Below are 17959 nucleotides of genomic sequence, written 5' to 3'. Positions count from 1 at the left end.
CAGGTGTAACCAAAACTTAAACTCATAGAAATGTGTTTACTAGATCCATGCGGTAGACAAAACATAATCTTCCTTAATAACAAGATGGCTTTTTTCCTTTACCACCCTAATCTGACTTTGTGGTTTAAAATGACTACAATTTTGTCTTTCTAACAAAGGAGAAAGATAAATGAATCTTGCTTTTATTTTAGTTGGCCTTTTTAGACACTTTCTAACTTGACCAGGCTAAAGTAGCTTCCTTTTTCTTGAATATTTTTTTTTAAAGATAGCCTCACTTCCACTGATTATTTCTTTAGGAAGACACACATTACTAGAATTAGTGGCCTTTTTGAAAATTTTGCATCTGTGCCCCACGCAACTTTCTGGTGATAATTAGCATGAGTTGGAAGCCGTGGCTGAAAACGGCAGAGCCATCTTCAAGTTTCTGAATGATTCTATGGAACAAAGTCCGCTAGCTTACAGACCCTCAGGAGAGAAACACCCATGTTATTTATCTTTATCGCGTCCCTTGTTACGGAAGACTAGCCTAACCTAAAAACTACAACCACCTCCCCCCCCTGGCAATTTCGGATCCTTTAAATCCCTTGCTTTTATTTTTAAAATTAATATATAATAACCTGTAATATTTGTTTTAATAAAAATATTATCCCCCTCAACATCCAGTAACTGGTACTTAAATAGGATATGCTACTTATCCTGTGGCTTTGAACACCCCCGGATATACCACTGTACCACTGTACACTCTAGTTACTTGGGCAACTGTATCAAAACACACTATTTCTGAAACAGCCTTTTATTATATTAAACGGGCAAAATAAAATTGCAACACATTTTAAACATTTGTAAATTATGTCACAAGAGATGCAAAATGTTTTACAATTTGACTTTACATACTCATACAGCTAGTCATTCATCAAATGTACACCAATACAAATAAGATTATTCCATGATTAAAAAGTAGGCCAAATCTATTAACTATAAGCTACATTAGTGATTCTCTTTTCCTATTTAACATTTTAACATTACTTCTGATTAATTTCCAGTAGCAAATGGAATCTACAAACTAAATTTTTTAAAAAACTGCTGAAGAACAATTAAAACTGCAAACCAAGAAGCTGGGTTTATAGAAAATTCTGGGAGACGTAGTGAGAACACTGAGAACCTTATCAATTAGTATACGTGTAAAACTCTCCCATTCATGATTCTGATACTAATACACTCAAGGGATTTTGCAGAAATTGATCTGCTCGGTACTACAAATATGCTTTGAGACCAAACGCTTTGAAACTGTTCTCTACTAGATGTAGTTGACTAATTTTAAACTTAATCCACTTTCATATATATATATCCCCAAATGTCTAATCTGTGCCAGAGATAACAGATCTGGAGTAAAAACATTTGGAGTTGGTGACTACTGTTTATCAAGTGCTTTTTCCATTCTATTTGTCTTTCCTCAAAATTTTCTATTTCAAACATACATGCATAACCAGAGCTCATCTTTTCCGATACCAAATTTAGTGTAAAAGTTTTCAACAACAAATTTCCCAATTTTACAATTCAGTTTCAAGGGAAAAATCTTCATTTTTATAGCCCCTATTTTCAGTTGATTAAAGGGAAACCAACAATCCTATCTTACTACTAAATACAGACTTGTACCACTTAACCAGAGGAATACGTTCTGAGAAAGGCATTGCGAGGCAACGTGGTGCAAACGTCATAGAGTGCACGTAACACAAACCTAGATGGTGGAGCCCACTAAAAGCCTCGGCTATACAGCACGCCACCTGTCACGTCTGCGGTCTGTCAGGGAATGAAACATTGTTACTGGGGGTAGGACTAACAAATAACAAGCCCTAACTGAGAAAGTATCTTATTTTGGTTAAGTTTCAACAATTAGAGTTCAGGTGACTCTCCAGACAATTAACTATTGAAATTACTTTTACAAGTGTGAAATCGGTTTTTTTCCTTTGGGGGAAGGGAAATGGGAAGGAAGTAGCAAACGGAGCGAGAGGCACAAGATGGTGGGCAGGGTACATAAAGCTGTGCATTTAGTACACGATTTTGGTCACTTTCACAACATGATTATTTCCTCGTATCTCCTAACTATGCCTATAATAAAAGACAGTGCTAAACCTATAACTCGAAGCGAATTTGATAAAACATCATCAAGTTTCATAAATATATGCATTTCTAATTATAAAGTCTCTACAATGCATTTTCACATTTTTCATAGACTAACATAATACACAGACTTGTAGAAATCTTCTGTTCTGCTCTTAATTTTGCCTAGATCTGACACCATCGTCATAGTCAATGAAGCCACAAACGAAAGAACTATAACGTCTGGAATCTACGCAACATTTAAAGAAGGAAAGGGCGGCGGCTCCGCGGCGGACGGAGGGGCAGGGGCCCCTCACTTTCTTTTGCTTTTCGTGTCCGTTGTTTGAAAAACACTAGAAGCCGACATGAGGTTTTCTATATATTGTCCAAGGACTTGGTTTTCCGATTTCAGCTTCAGATTTTCTTCCTTCACTGCATCTACTCTTGCAGAGAGATCTATGTTAAAAAAAAAAAAAAAACTGTTATCAATAAAATGGCGATGATTCTGTAGACAATCCTCGATTTTTCTGTTTTTAAATTCAGATTACTTTGGAAGTTAAGTAAAATGAGTGAAAATCAATACCAGAATTCCTAAAAAGAGACTTCACATTGGACTAAATGTTATTCTCTGTAAAACACCATTTATGTGGAGTAGTTAATTCTTAAAATGGTTATTTTTTTTTAAATATGGATTTTGTTTTTAAAATGTGAATTTGGGTTCATATCAACATAAAACCATAATGTCTTCACTAGAAATGTTTAAGAAAATGTGGCAGGTGCATACAACTGAATTCACATACTGGATAAAATCAGCTTCCAAGCAATTGAACATTTTATATTTTTACGTTAGCACGAAATGCAAAAGATGCAGTTCCCGGTGATCGAATAAAACATTACCTCTGCTCATTTATTTAATAACTAAGTACTGGGTGCCCTCTAGAGCCAGTCACTGTTCTTAGAGGCAAAAGTAACAACAACAACAACAAGGTCCCTGCCCTCACAGAGCTTACATTCTAAATGTGCATGTGGGCACACGTGCATTTAGGGGGCTCCAAGTGGGGGTGAGGAGAACAAGCCAGAGGGATAAGGATCATAGGAAGCAAAAGGGAAGGTGCCCTTTACCCAGTCTAGTCAGGGATAGCTCTTTCGATAAAGGGGGATCTGACCAGCAGCCTAAAGGAAATGAGGGAATGAACATATAGGTATGCAAATAACCCTGCAGAAAAGACCCCAGCAGAGAGGCGCGGCGACTGCTAAGACCCTGAGCAGAAGCAGCAAGGGGGTCAGAGTGTCTGAGGTGGAATGCAGGTGGCAGAGCGTCGTGACTCGGAGTCACGAAAAGTTAAAGGGAAACAATGAGACTGCAAGAGTCACCTGGCTTTTACTAAGTGTGAGATGGGAAGCCATCTCACACTGCTTGCCCTGATCTGCTTGCTCTGGCGTCAAAAAAAAAAATAACAGAACAAACAAAACAGAAACAAAAAATAACGGAAAACCCACAACCTATTAACTGCATTAAAAACCAAAAAATGTTTCAGTGTTAGTATTTTATGCAAGACATTTAGAAAATGAAAAAAAAAAAAAAAACTCAGATCAATTCCCTTTTAATCTGAGGCTAATACATTGTTTTTAGTATAAGTGGATTTAGTAACAATGTGGGGGCTTCAAAGGGGCTCTCATGTGGTAACATATGTCAGACCTTCAAGAGCAAGCTTAAGAACACTATGTGACTTTCTTATGAAGCATATCCATTCCAGAAAATCAGCCAAAGCTACGGCAGCCAGGGCAGGGGGAAAGGTATTGAAACGAACCTAAAATTTATACTTTTTTAAAAAATGTGAGTACTGACAAAAGTTAGCAACACAAAGGATAACAATTTAAATTAATCGATGCCGTTCAAGGAAAGTACAAAATGCAAGCTAACCTTCAAGTGTGTGTTGGAGTTCCAACACTTGATTAATAAGTCGCGTTTTTTCCTCCAGTTCCACCTGATTTTCAGCATCAACTGCTGTTAATAAAAAGGTTCAAATTTACTATTAATTAACATTAGGTACCATTTGTGTAGTGCAGCACTTAAACATCTGCAAGATGGTTTACATTTATTGTCTTGACTTATACAAGAGCCCTGTGAAGTAAAACGTTCTATCCCCACATTGCAGATAAGAACACCAAGGTGAAGATAAAGTGTTTTTTGCCAACCTCTCAGAGTTAAGGAACAGAAGCTCCCTTAAATCCTTTCCAGAAGCGACATAAACACGTAAGTAAATTAGCCAAATCCAAGCTTCTAAATATTGTTTTTTCCATTGCTAAATAAAGCAAAAGCATCCACAAACCCATACATAAAAAGGAAAAATACAAAAGGAACATAAAAAAAGAAAAATAGCATACCATCCATGTCAGCATTCATCATCTTGGGTAACAAGATTTTGGGCCTTGGATATTGGTCTGCAATAAGAAAAAGTTAGAAACATACATATATAACACTAAAATATAAGCTTACCTTTCAAAAGTAAATTATGTGACCCAGTAGGCCCCTTTCATGTGCCTTACTGTTTTTAAAGATAAAATAAACATCTAATACGTAAATAAATATAGGATATGTACAAGTTCTTTACAAAGAAGATTTAAGTAAACAAGAGAAAATGTTGAGATTTTTTTGGTAAGCAAATACATAATACTACTGTACATTATTTTTTAGAAGATAATAATCAATGCTAGCAAAGTTATAGAAAACTAAAATAAAGTCATTGTTTATATCTAAATGCTTTACACATTCAAATCAACAGGACATTGCAGTTTACAGACGTGGACACTATCTCAGAAAGGCTATGTATCTTGCCTTGGATTTCACAGCCATTCCATACCAAGAATTTGAACTTAGGTCTAACTATAAAGTCTCTTTTTCCATTATGCAATGGAAGTAACTTTCATATGGCCCTAATCTAAGTTTGCCAAATATTTTGCAACTCTCGAAGCCAAACTCCTTTGATATTTCTGCTAAGCAACTGAAGATAAATTTCATTCCCTTCAAGCTGAATTAACAGTCAACGTGTTTCGTTTGTTTGGGTCTGTCTGTTCAAGTTCTGACTATTTCTGGTTACATAAATCCACAAATTAAGGAACTGTTTGGCCAGACGAGGATCTGAACGTGAGCTGGGTCCCCAGAGAAGAGCTAGCTATCCTGAGCTTAATGAGCACATGCACGAAATACACCGGCACAGCCGTGGATCCCCACGAACGCAGACGGTGCTGAGAACATAACACAGCGCGTCCCCAATGTTACGTCATAGTACTGGAATCGATGTACTGTACGATAAGAGTCCGGCCTTTCAGGAATGTATCATCCCCTTTCTCCTTTCCAATCGTAACTCTCCAAAACTTGTTCAGCAGGACCCTTGAGAGACGCCCATGAAAAAAACTAAGCTGGGATCTGCTTTCGGCGCCTGGAAGGATGTCGCCGCCCTCCCCGCCTCAGCGCCCCCCACACCCCACCCCGCCCCGCCATCTGGGCTCGAGGCAGGGCAGCCACGGGCAAGTCCAGGCGGGCCAGGTCCCGTCGCACCCAGCGCCCCTCCCGTGGTCCCATTACAGGGCAGGGGGTGGGTGGACAGCAGCTTTCGACTCTGGCGCAGCAGGATGTCCGCGTCAGGGACCGCGAGCTGCCCCGTCCCTAAAGGACCCCCCGGGCCCAGAAACGAGCAGACGAGAGAGAGGTGGCGCAGGGGTGCTGCACGGAGCCAGGCCTCGCCCGCCCACCGAACGCCCGGGCCCGAGGATGCTCTTCCCGGGGCCCCGGGGCCCGGGCCGCGTCCAGCCCGCCCCGCCCCCCGGGCCCTCGGCGGTGCCGAGGCCGCAGGTGTAGCCGCTCAGGGCCAGGCCCTCCGCCGCCCAAGGCCGCCCTCACCTGCCACTGGGTGCGCCGGGCGGGGGAGGGAGCCGGAGGACGCCTCAGGCTCGAACCCTCGGACCAACTGACAGCCGCGGCCCCACCCTCTCCACGCACGGAGCGTGCGCCGCGGCGGGGGCCCCGCCCCGTCCCGCCCCGCCGCCCGCCAATCCGCGCTCAAGGAGGCACGCATGCGCATTAGCTGCCCGACGCCCCACTCATCCTCCCCGGACGCCCCGGGATGCGCTTTCTGCTCTAACAAAAGGACATGGGCGACCAATCAGGACGGAGGTCGTTGTGGGCGGGGCCGGGAGGCGCGCCAGCCGATGACAGTACAGAAGTGAAGTCGCGTGAGCAAGCCGGTGCCAGCCAAGCGTCTCTCCAGTTCAAGCCTGAGCATTGGAGTCAGAACTCCAGTACGGAAAATTCTGACAGCTGTCAGGAAGGAGGTTGGTAAAAACAAACTCTGGGCGAGAGAGAAAGCATTCAAATTTAAGAAAAGTGCATTTGTGGTTATAACAGATAAAGAAAGCCAATGCAATTCTGTGGTTCCTTGATTCTAACAGCAGACTTTTCCATGTTTTTTTTTTTTTGTTTTTTTAATTTCCAAAGTCGGAAAGCTCATAAGTGTACCTCTGGTGGATTATTCCTCTCCACACCCTCCCCAAACTATTATAAGATATAGAGTGGACCTGACCATTTAATGATACTTTAGATTTGAGAAAATACCTTATTAGTGCTTTGGTGTATAGCGCTTTCTCTCATCTTATTCCATGTTGGTCCTCACAGCAACCCACAGAAAGAAACTGAAGCCTAAGAGTAAACAAATGTTTTGCTCACGGTCATACGCGCAGTGTGAAGTGCTGTGTACCAGGCCTTGGGATGTAGCAGCTGACTAAAAGCACATCCTGATTGTTTTTAGTATTTGTTGGGTACAATGTAGTAATACTTCACTGTTTTGGCTTTCGCACATTCTCCTGAGTTGTAGAGGTGAGCCTTACGTTTACTCGTATCTTGACTTTTTTATTTTTTGACATGGTTTGCTGCCAAGTGGCCTTAATCCTTTTCGGGACTATATGAAAACAAATCTATGTAAAAAAAAGAAAGTGTACATTTCAGTAGTGTTAAGTATATTCATATCGTTCTTCAACCAATCACCAGCATTCTTTTCATCTTGCAAAACTTAAACTCTATACCCATTAAACAGTAATTCCCCATTTAGCTTTCACCCCCACCAGCCCCTGGCAACCACATTCTTTGTCTCTATGAATATTACTTTTCATGGAGACTACCTCGTGTAAGTGGAATCATACAGTATTCGTTTTTATTTGTGACTCACTTATTTCAATTAGCATAACATCCTCAAGGTTCATCCATGTTGTAGCATGTGTCAGAATTTCTTTTTAAGCCTGAATGATATTCCATTGTATGTATGTTTATACCATATTTTGTTTATCCATTCATCCGTCAATGCACACTTGGGTTGCTTTTACCTTTTAGATATTATGAATGTTGCTATGAACTTTGTGTGTAAATATCTCGTTGGGAACCTGCCTTTAGTGCTTTTATAGCCAGAAATGTAATTATTGGATAATACAGTAATTATTTGAAAAGCAATTTTTAAAAATATGCCATTGATACAAGAATAGACAAAAAAAAAAAAATTAGAAGGAGAGTTCCTGTACCTAGAAGTCTGTATGTAATAAAGGGGTCTAATAGGGAGTACATGTTAGTGACATTATGGGAAAGATCCGTTCATTACTTCCGGGACTGTGAATGGTAGTTGCTTTGTTAACTGGCTCTAGAAAAAAAAATTATGGTGGTTCTAGTTAAAGCACCTATTCATATGAAAAATACAGAATTAGATCCTGGTCTCACACCACAGATAAAACTAAATTCCAAGGAGGTAAATGTAAAATGTGAAAAACACAACTCTAAACTTTTAGAAATCAGGTGTCTTTATGACATCACCATAGGCAAAAATTTGTTAAACCAGAAAAAAACAGCACCATTCATTAAGGAAAAGATTTTAAACTTTGGGTTTTTTATAAGCAGAAGAGCTAAGAGTCATAAAAACAGACATTTTTAATCAACTTAAAAACAAACTGCAGGCTGGGAGAATATAGTAAAGCTCTGAACATATAAATAATTCTGACAATTTAAGATTAAAAATTCAAATAACATAAATAGGCATCTGACAGAAGAGGAAAACTGAATGGCCAGAAAGATTTTTATTAATGTTTATCTCCACTAGCAATCAGGGAAATTCATATTAAAACAAGATGAAAGGGTGAGTTCATTAAGAAGGTGCAAAATCCAAATGATGCTGTAAGATAGCAGTGAAGCAAAAACTGATAGAACTGGAATAAAACTAACCCACAACTACAGTTGTAGAGTTCATCACTCCCCTCTCTGTAATTTTTAAAACAAATATATGAAAAATCAGGATACAGAACATAGGTTCCAAGCTTAGCTGCTCATTGGAATCACCTGGGACTCTTTTAATTCCAAAGAGCAGGCTATTCCCCAGGTGTATTAAATTACAATCTCTCTTGTAATTTAATACACCTGGGGAATAGTTTTCCTCTTCTGTCAGATGCCTCTAGGGTTAGGATATAGGTATCAGTAGTTTTGGGAGATATGAAGGTCATTTCAGCAGAGTGCAGGCAAATTTGGGAACTATTGAAAAGAAGACCTGAACAATTCCATCAACTAATTTGACCTAACTGATATTTATAGAATATTCTACAAATAACTAGTGAACATACCTTCTTTTCAAATGCACATGAAATAGTCAACAAAATGGACCGTATTTTGTATTATAAAACAGACCTCAACAAATTTAAAATAATTAAAGTCATACGAAATATTTTCTCTGCCCACAAAGGTATTAAACTAGAAATCAATAACAGAAAGATATTTGTGAAAAATTTGGAAATCAAGATATGTACTTCTAAGCAAACTATGGGTCACAGGGGAAGTCACAGGAGAAATTTAAAAATATTTTTAAAATCTAATGTAAACATGTCAAAATTTGTGGGATGCAACTAAAACAATGCTTGGAGAATTTTTTTTTTTTACCATAAAATGCTTATACAAGAAAACAAGGAAGGTTTTAAATCAAGAATCTAGATGTTCACTTTAAGAAATTAGAAAAGGAAGGGTAAATGCAACTCAAAGCAAGCAAATGGAAGGAAAGAATATGGAGCAAAACCCGATTATATTGAAAAATAAAATAGAAAACAAAAACCCTAAATAATGTTTTTTTTCTTTTTAAAGAAAAAATAAAGTTAAAAGATTTAGGCAGACACCTAGAAACAAATGAGAGAAGACACCGTAAATTACAGATAGCAAGACTAAAAGAGGGGGCATCACTACAGATACTATGGACATTAAAAGGCTAATAAGGGAATATTATGAACAATCTTATGCCAATAAGTTTGACATTTTGGAAAAAATGAACGAGTCACTTGCAAGAAAAAAATAACCTCAAAAATAATAGATGATATGGATAGCTCTATATCTATATTTTAAAATGTCATTACTAGGTTAACCTTCCCACAAAGAATTCTCCAGATCCCAATGAATTTCCTGATAAAGTCTTCCAAAAATTTTGAGAAATATTATACCAATTTTACACAAACTTATCCAGAAAATAAAATAGAAAAGAACACTTTCCACCTCATTTTATCAGAAGAGCATTATTATCCTGATACGAAAACTAGGCACAGACATTAAGACATAGAATTGAACATAGGACACAAAAGTCCTTAATAAATTACTAGAATGTAATATAACAATTGCCCCTAGACAGAGGGCCTGGACAAATGTGGTTTTGGATCCATGAGTTTAACATCTCTCAGTGATTATTTCTAAAATTCATGTAGAAAACAATCTAGAATAGCCAAAGCAATTCTTTAAAAAACCACCAAGTTAGAGGACTTGTACTACCTTATTTCAAGTCTTATTATAAAGCTGTAAGTTTACAGATAGACACAAAGGTAAATGAAACAGAACAGAATCTAGGAATAAACCCACTTATAATATAATTAATTGATTTTTACAATGCTACCAAGGTAATTCCAGGAGAAAGGATAGATTTTTTTTTTCAACAAATGGTGCTGGAACAACTAGAAATCAGAATAGGGAAAAAATGAACCTCAGCACATACCTTATACACAAAAGTGTCATTTCCAAATGGATCATAGACTGAAACATAAAAGCTAAAAGATAAACTACCTAAAAAAGATAACATATAAAATAGTAATCATAAGTTTAGAGAGCATACCACATTCACAAAATGTTGCAGATTGGATAAAACAGTGTTGCTAATAATTAAGATCTGTCCTTGAATAGAGAAAAATTCTTGACTAACAAAAATGTGACAAAAAAGAACAATACAGTCATGTGAATATAAAGAAAGAGTTGAAATTTTGGCAAACTAGTCATGAAGCGAATATTCATTAAACTTTATTTTATATTTTATATTATATTTTCATTATATATTTTTCAATAAAAAATCATTTAAAAATAGCTTTCTTCTTTCAAATAAGGAAAACATGCAAGTACAAATAGAGACCACTGAAATTGCATAGAAATATTTGATTATCAATGAACATTTATGTGATCTGGAATATGCATATATTATTATTATAAATCACATTACTAAAAGCAGAAAATTAAAATATTCTTCAGAGAGAATGAGAAGCTCCAAGTTGAAAACAAAGCAATGAATACGTGAGGAAGAAATGATAAATAATAAAATAGAGACAGAACTTCCAAGATTATTTTGATCTCCCAGTCTGACAACTCTCATCATGCTCATAAAAACTTCTAACTTGTCTTAAGTAATTAGAGGGTTCTAAAATACTGTGGATATTTAAAGTGAAATATGCTAAATAGAGCCATTTTGATAACTTTCAAGTGTAACCAGGTGTGTTCCCTGATACTTTAAGCTCATTAATTTGCAAACTGTGTTTCATCTCATTCCTAAATAAGGACTCACATTTTCCTTTTTATTTATTTATTTTCCCCTTGAAAGGTTATTGAATTCATTGGAGGAGGAGTATTATTCGAATTTGGTGAGTAAAGGATATATTCTACTTTCTGAAACTTGCTTTCAGAACTAGACTTAATAGTACACCATACTGCTATTTGGTAAATTAAGTTGTTTGGGTGTAATTTTCTCAAGATTATAATTTTCTGATAAAAACCAGTGGTTGGCTAATTTGATCAGAGTCATTTTCATTCATTTGTTCAGTATAGGAAAAAATAAGAAAATAAACAGTGTATTTTAAGAGTTTCTCAAATGAGCTTTAGAAGGACATCAGGGCCTCCATGGAATCAAGCTTTAAACTTTACAAAAATGAAAATAATCAGGAATGATTATGGAGTCTTATCTTTCTCTAGACAAAGTCTCATCTAATCAATCAGTGTTTCCGAAAGTGTGCACCTCTGGTGATATGAGATGAGCTCTAAAAAATAGTTACACGTGTTATTGTAATTGAAAAATATAAATAATGCAACCAACCCTCAATTTGCAGATGGCGTTGCCTAGAACAAAGCCAAGTTCAAAATGACGTTAATTAAATGGTTACTCTAACGTGCCAACAGCTGTAGTATCGGTATGCACGTGACCTGTTTGGAAAACCGCGATCTGTCAGAAGTGCAACAGGCTCTGCTTTGAGGAGGAGGAAACCTGGGTTCAGTTATTATGAGTTAGAGACTGTGGAGGATCCAGATGTTTGAAACTGACCGTAAGGCTGTTGGGGATAAATCATCCAATGATGACAGACCCCTGTTTCCTCAAATGAGGGGTTGGGATAGAACTAATTCTGCTTCTCTAGTATTTTATAAAATAACATTGAGGAATTCATCCAATAACACCACCAGTGAGTTACAGTAGATGGTTCCCCATCATTCATATTTAGGAATGAATCTTTGGTCGCGTCTGATCATTGTGCCCTTAGCCGTAGGTTCCGAGTGCTTCCCTGAGTGCTCTGAGCCACTCGATTTGCAGCTTTTGGGATTTGAGGTTTCTGTGATTCTCTATACATGAATCCACCCTTCTCGATCATATCATCAGGGTACATGTTCCACTAAATTATTATAAAATAATCCGCTTTAAAATCAAGACTTAAGCGTTGGGTTCTGGGAGCATAAAGGAGGTTCTGTTTTAAATGACAGAGGGATTTTTCAAAGGGCACAGAAGGCAGTTACAGTGATAACTAATATTTTATGAAAGAATGCACATGAGTTGCTAGCAAGGCTCTAAAACGCTAGGCTGCTAATGGATTTTCCTACTTTCAATACACAAGTATAATCATCATAGTTTTCTGTTTCCCTGGTAACCGTTCACACCAATAAGAATCACCTTGAGAGAGTTCTCTGTCAGGCTGTGTCAGGATCTGAGATTTTGTATTAGAACAGGCTGACAGCTTAGCCCGCTGTGGTTTTGCGCGTGCCGTAAGTGGACGTGAGATGCTAATCGGAGTCCAAGGTCTCTCTTACACACTGCTGCCAGCCGCATGAGCTTTACGTGGGTTCGCTTCTGCTCCCCATGTCCCCCAAGCCCCACAGTGGGGAGCCAGCCATCCACGCAGTGGATTATGGTGCAGGAGACGCACGCCGAGCTCAGGGAAATCTGCTTTTACAGCACGTGGAAGCAAGTTCACTCTTCATCCTCATCCTTTAGAGGGGCTCTCTACAAACACACCCTAAGAAATGGCCCCAGGCAGGGCCTTATGCTCTTGCTGCCAGGACCAGCAAAAACCTCCAGTGACACCCAGGGCCCATGGTGGCCTCCTTCTCCCAAGAACCTCTAATTTGATTAATCTTTAGTTCTGTAACAAATTCCTATTTTTCTTCCTGCTTCCTCATACAATTATCTCAAGGGAAATACTACAAACTGTCTGACGAAGTGTTGGAGGGTGGCCTATAAGTCAAAAAGTAAGAGAACTACCTGCGCTGGCAATGGAAGAAGCATCAGCAGTCAATGGCGCCGTAATGATAGTGGGTTTTTTTGTAGCTCTCTCCCACTGTTTCTTTTTCACAAACCTTGCAGCCATCAGAGAGAAGGACAAGCCTGTCTGGTTTGTTTTCAAACAAATGGTTACAACATGAAACCAATAATAAGGAAGCATCACGCAGTCGTCATTTGGGCAGAGAACTGATGTACGGCCTTCGGCAGTGTCCTGGAGGCCATCCTTCTCATTCCCAGAAGTTTCTTCAGAGGAGCTCACATAGGCCTTCATGCTTCAGGGCACTAACTTCACCTAGAGCGTTGTGTCTCCCATCCAAGAGTTGTACGTTCAAAAACAATTTAATATCTTTTTTTCTAACAAGCATCATTTGGCCACAACCCAACTCAGCACTTGGACGTTTTCTCGCAAGTACCTCTGTGATTCGGTTTCAGATTTGTGGTTCAGGGGTACAGTCTACTCGTAGCATCGCCTCAGAAAAATGTCATCAACTTAAAAAGCCACTGGCCCTTGCTGTGCTGCAAGCGACCTCATCTGCAAAGATGGGATTTATGGTGCATGCCCTAAATGTCTGTTGGGACGATGAAATGAGAAAATCGGAGGGAAAGTCGCCGGGTGTGGTGGTCTGTAAGCACTAGTTGTATTTAAACAGAGACCTCCTAGCCCTGATCCCTTAGATATCTTGAGGACACCTACTCACGTTCATTAGCACAGCCTCGTCGCCAGGCGCATGTGTGTTCCTGAGTATCGGCCGAGCGAATGAACGTTCTGCTTGAATCTTACTTTTTCTATCTCATAGAAAGCAGGCGTGTCTGTGGACCTTTGGAGAATAAGTACTGGGTCTCCACAGTGTCTTTTCGCCTCAGAGCTCACATGACTTTCTATCAAATTCTCTTATGGCCACTCGTCACATCCCGGTGAGGAGTAACATTCCCCATGGTTCCCGTCGTGGCTCTTCACTCTCACAGCACGTTAGGCACACAAGGACTGTCACCGAGAGCGGCAACCGATGTCACCTCATCATAAAATACGTGTCTGAGAACTCTCAGGAGATAGTCAGAATACACTAAAAATCACTAAAAGACTAAAAGTAAAAGAAGCAAAATAAAAATAAACCATGAATGCCACTTAGAGGCCGTAGATAGTGAACTGCTGTGACTTGATCACTTTTGGGTATTCTCTGTGATATGGTACACTGGTGACCTCTAGTGGCGAAATGGAGTCAAAATAAATTTTCTCATAATGTGGAAGGAAGATATCAATCCCAGCGTGAGTGCTGATTTTGAGAGGCGTGTTGAAAACACCAGCGCGAAGATTAGGGACATCGATCAAAACATCGCTCCTGCCTTTTGCAGTTTCAGTGACGCATGCAAAAAGTTGCCCTAGAACAATAGAATAGAAAGGGGCACATTTAATCATCGTTCCATCCAGAGGCCCTGCCATAGGGGCCCAGCTCGCAGCTCAGAGCAGATACACTGAAGTTACAGCCTGATGAGTGGCTCTCACTCAATATTTGTTAAATAGTTGAATGAATAAAGGAATATTCTATTTTTTCCTTGTTGGTCATCTTTTCCTATCTCACTTTTGGAGACTAATTTATAAAAGAAGAAGAGCTTAAGTCAATATAAGAAAATTTTAATAACTCAGGGCCCTAGGAATAGAATCTCTACACGCTCGATTAAAGTACTACATAGAAAAGAGGTCAAGATACTATGTAGCTCTTCCTCTCCTTTTCTAAGGGTATACGGAGGTATAACCCACTCGATAAATTAGAAAACCATGAATCTATTCTTAAACAGACAACCGTTTTATAGAAAACACAGTCTCAAAATAGCTCTCCCCAAAGTACGTGATAAATATTAAAAGAAAAAGCACTACTCAGACACCACCATAATCAAGGCATCAAAGTTAACCTCACTAGCGAAGGGCTAGATGATGTTTCGGTGATCAGGGGCAGTGAGAAGGACACACGTCACTTCTGCGATATTCTTGCCAACTTATCGATGTTAAGACACATTTTACCAAATAGCTACCCCGCAGTCTTTAAAAGTGTCAAGGTCATCACAGTCAAGTAAAGATTGAGGAGTGGCTCCGGATTGAAGGAGGCTAACGCGATATGACAGGTAGACATGATGGGTAAATACAACGTATGGTTCTGGACCGGATGCTTTTCTGTAACGGATGCTGTCGAGACGACGGGTGAAACAAAAACGCACTTGGAAGATTAGGTGATAGTGATGTATGATGTCGTTTTCCTGATTTTGTTGCCTTTATTGTGATTGTGAGGGAGGACATCCTTGTTTGCAGGAAACACACACGCAGGTATCCAGAGGTGACAGGCCATTGGTTTGGCAACTTACTCTCAGATCACTCAGGAAGAAAAGAATCTCTTTGGCATCCTCGCCAATTTTCAGTAGTTGTGATTGTTTCAAACCAAAACTAGAGCTAAAACAAGTGAGAGATGACTGTGCCAGAGGGTGGCATTTACAATTTCTGCCCTGTCTCCCTTGCTTCCCACCCTCTGTGGCTTGTGTGTCCTATAACCGAATGTGCCACTTTCTAATTTATTTTTTCTAGGACAACTTTTTGCGTATGCATCACCGAAACTGCAAAAGGCAGGAGCGATGTTTTGATCGATGTCCCAATCTTCACTCTGGCGTTTACACACGCCTCTCAAAATCAGCGCTCGCGCTGGGATTGATATCTTCCTTTCACATATCAGAGAAACTCTAATGTTAATATTATTTTTTAAGGAAAAAAAATTATTGTATAACAATAACATGAAAATGTAATAACCTATTATCCCTTCACACTAATAAATACATTTTTCCAATTTCTCGCCCCATCCTAGTCCATATAAATTGCTTTCACATGGTCGTAATCACATCCTAGGTACCATTTTATATTCTACCTTTCTCGTCTAAACATATCCCAATATCGTCAGAGAGACTTCGGGGGCTCTCCTTGCCCTCTGAGTCTATGATTACATTTTTGAAACACTGACCTCATAACATAACCAGGGGACCGTATTTCATTTTTCAATACCTGCAATGCAGGCACCTTATTGCTCCTCCCTAGTCGGCATAAAGCAATTTTGTTATCTGTCTAGTAAATTCTCTCCTAATGCATTTCCATTCGACAAAGGCTTTGGAGCCACTCGGTCCTGGGCTGGAGTCCCGGCTCTGCTTTGTACAAGCTACCAAATCTTTCTGAGCCCCAGTTTTCAATCGGAAGGACAGGGATAATATTTATCACATGATGCTTGTGTGGGTTAAATGAGATAAGGAATGGGAAGTTCTTAGCGCAGTGCCTGGTATGTAATAAGTGCTCGATCAATGTTTGTCCTTATCATTATTCATCCAAGAGATGCATGAATAGTTCATAAAATGTGGGATTATTCCAAATATTTAATTTTGGATCTCTCTCGGTTTTATTTGTAATGAGTGATGGGTTACTTTTTAGATAGTATCAAGACTCTAAAGAGTTAACTAGGATTTCTAAAGAAACCAACTGATTTTCTAATCATCATCAGAGTTGAGAATCTATAGGAAAACCAGAGTGACAGCTGATTAATCATGTTTCTCCAACACCTGCTTTAGTTTTTCTACCTTTCAAAAAAAAAAAAGTTAAAATAACCCAAAACCCTTCAAGATGAAATCATTAGAACATGAAAGAAATATGACACACACAGTTTGCTGTTAAAAAATGATCAGTTTGATATGAATTGGATTGAAAGAAAAAGTGATCAACTTGCTATAAATTTGTCTAATTCTTTTCAGAGTCAATGATGACATATCATGGGAAAAGGATAATTTCCCAATTTACGAAATAGACCAATAGAGGAGTTACTGTTTGCGTTAGTAAACACATTTTGCAAAACTTGCTTTTTAATGATTCCTTGAAAGATAGGCTCTTCTTGGCCAGTTCTGTGCTTAGCGATCACTAAATACTTCACAGAAGGTCATTGGCTGAGGAATTCATTGTTTAGGGGCCGAGAATCACTGCCAACTGTGACTGGGCTCTCAAATCATGTATCAGTTGCATCGTATTGACAGATACTCTCTCGTTGCACTATTTTAACGCAGAAGGGACAGGATCTACTGTGTAAGTCGAGGAACAATTAAATATCATGACGCTCAAGTCATTTAAATTTTTTTAAATAAAAAAGGATAAGAAGCATTGTTGAAAAAAATCTCAGTGTTATTATAAATGAAGCTTCCTACATAGTTATCATGACACTAAAAAATGAAAAGCCAAAGAATCACATGGGTGAACAAATTATAATAGTCTTTCGTCTACTGGGAAAAGGTGGTGAAGATTCTGAGTGATAAGAAAAGAAGACTGTTTTGAAACGCAGACTTTCTCAAACAGCTTTTACCGATGCCCTCCATGCTACCAGCAGCGAGAGGACCGCGCAGGTGCACAGCCCAGGGCTCTGGGCCAGAGTCGTTCAGCTGACAAGGAACCTCCCGTGAGGAGAAAGAAACAAGGGAACGGTGATTCAGTGGGGACAGAAGGCGGCGAGGGCTGAAAGGCGGTGGCCGTTGGTGGCGTGCATGCGAGCAGGCCGGCGGTGCATTCACGCAGGCCGCCCCCCCAGAGACGAAAACGAACCCCAACCCCGCAGCGCCTGCCAAAGCGACACACGCCTTTCTGCATCGGCTTGCGCAGCCGCTGTGCGTCTGCAACTGGAGCTCGCGTGAGTCCCGGGAGGGTCGCTGCCAGCTTTCGGATCACTTAAAATTTCTATTTCTAGGTTTGAGGAGCACGGCTGAGGCCGGCTCCTCCAGCGTGCCCTGTTCTTTGAGAGTTCTCCTCCTCCTCTCTCCACTCCATCTTCTCTTTGAAGGTTCAAAGGGAACCCTGAAAGCATTTCTCAGGGGGACCCCAAGTGTTTCTAGGGAAACCAGGTTCTGACTCTCAAATTCTAAACGGGCCAGGCAAATAGGAGGCTTGTCTTTTGCGGTGGGGTGTCCAAAGCCAGCCCAACGCG

At 39.5% G+C, this 17959-nt stretch overlaps 1 protein-coding gene and 1 long non-coding RNA gene across 3 annotated transcripts in view; one reads left to right on the top strand and one right to left on the bottom strand.

Annotated features, from left to right (window-relative positions):
- Positions 1-1435: 1435 nt before the first annotated feature.
- On the bottom strand, positions 1436-6115 carry SCOC (short coiled-coil protein). The gene is made up of 4 exons (XM_036233501.1): positions 6005-6115; positions 4489-4545; positions 4025-4105; positions 1436-2556 (listed from the first exon to the last, which is right to left on the bottom strand). Exons 2-4 carry the CDS (start codon positions 4508-4510, stop codon positions 2414-2416), a joined length of 246 nt encoding a protein of 81 aa, XP_036089394.1. The 5' UTR covers positions 4511-4545; positions 6005-6115; the 3' UTR covers positions 1436-2413.
- Positions 6116-6276: 161 nt separating this feature from the next.
- Positions 6277-17959, top strand: part of LOC107515364 — a 68963-nt gene continuing 57280 nt past the window's right edge. For both annotated transcript variants that reach the window (XR_004954855.1, XR_001597991.2), the window contains exons 1-2: positions 6277-6435; positions 11028-11067. This is a non-coding gene — a long non-coding RNA (uncharacterized LOC107515364). The remainder of the gene's footprint in view (positions 6436-11027; positions 11068-17959) is intronic.

The sequence above is a fragment of the Rousettus aegyptiacus genome, unplaced genomic scaffold (genome assembly GCF_014176215.1).
Source record: "Rousettus aegyptiacus isolate mRouAeg1 unplaced genomic scaffold, mRouAeg1.p scaffold_m13_p_16, whole genome shotgun sequence".
Taxonomy (NCBI): domain Eukaryota; kingdom Metazoa; phylum Chordata; class Mammalia; order Chiroptera; family Pteropodidae; genus Rousettus; species Rousettus aegyptiacus.
Note: the sequence above shows the minus strand (reverse complement) of the source record. Positions and strands in the feature narration are given on the sequence as shown.

What these genes read in the sequence shown, in the direction of transcription:
- SCOC (XM_036233501.1), bottom strand. Translation starts at nt 4,510, where the DNA reads ATGATGAATGCTGACATGGATG. An exon ending in GATGAATGCTGACATGGATG is followed by an intron (nt 4,106 to 4,488) that starts GTATGCTATTTT and finishes TATTAACAGCAG; the next exon opens with TTGATGCTGAAAATCAGGTG. An exon ending in ACTCCAACACACACTTGAAG is followed by an intron (nt 2,557 to 4,024) that starts GTTAGCTTGCAT and finishes TTTTTAACATAG; the next exon opens with ATCTCTCTGCAAGAGTAGAT.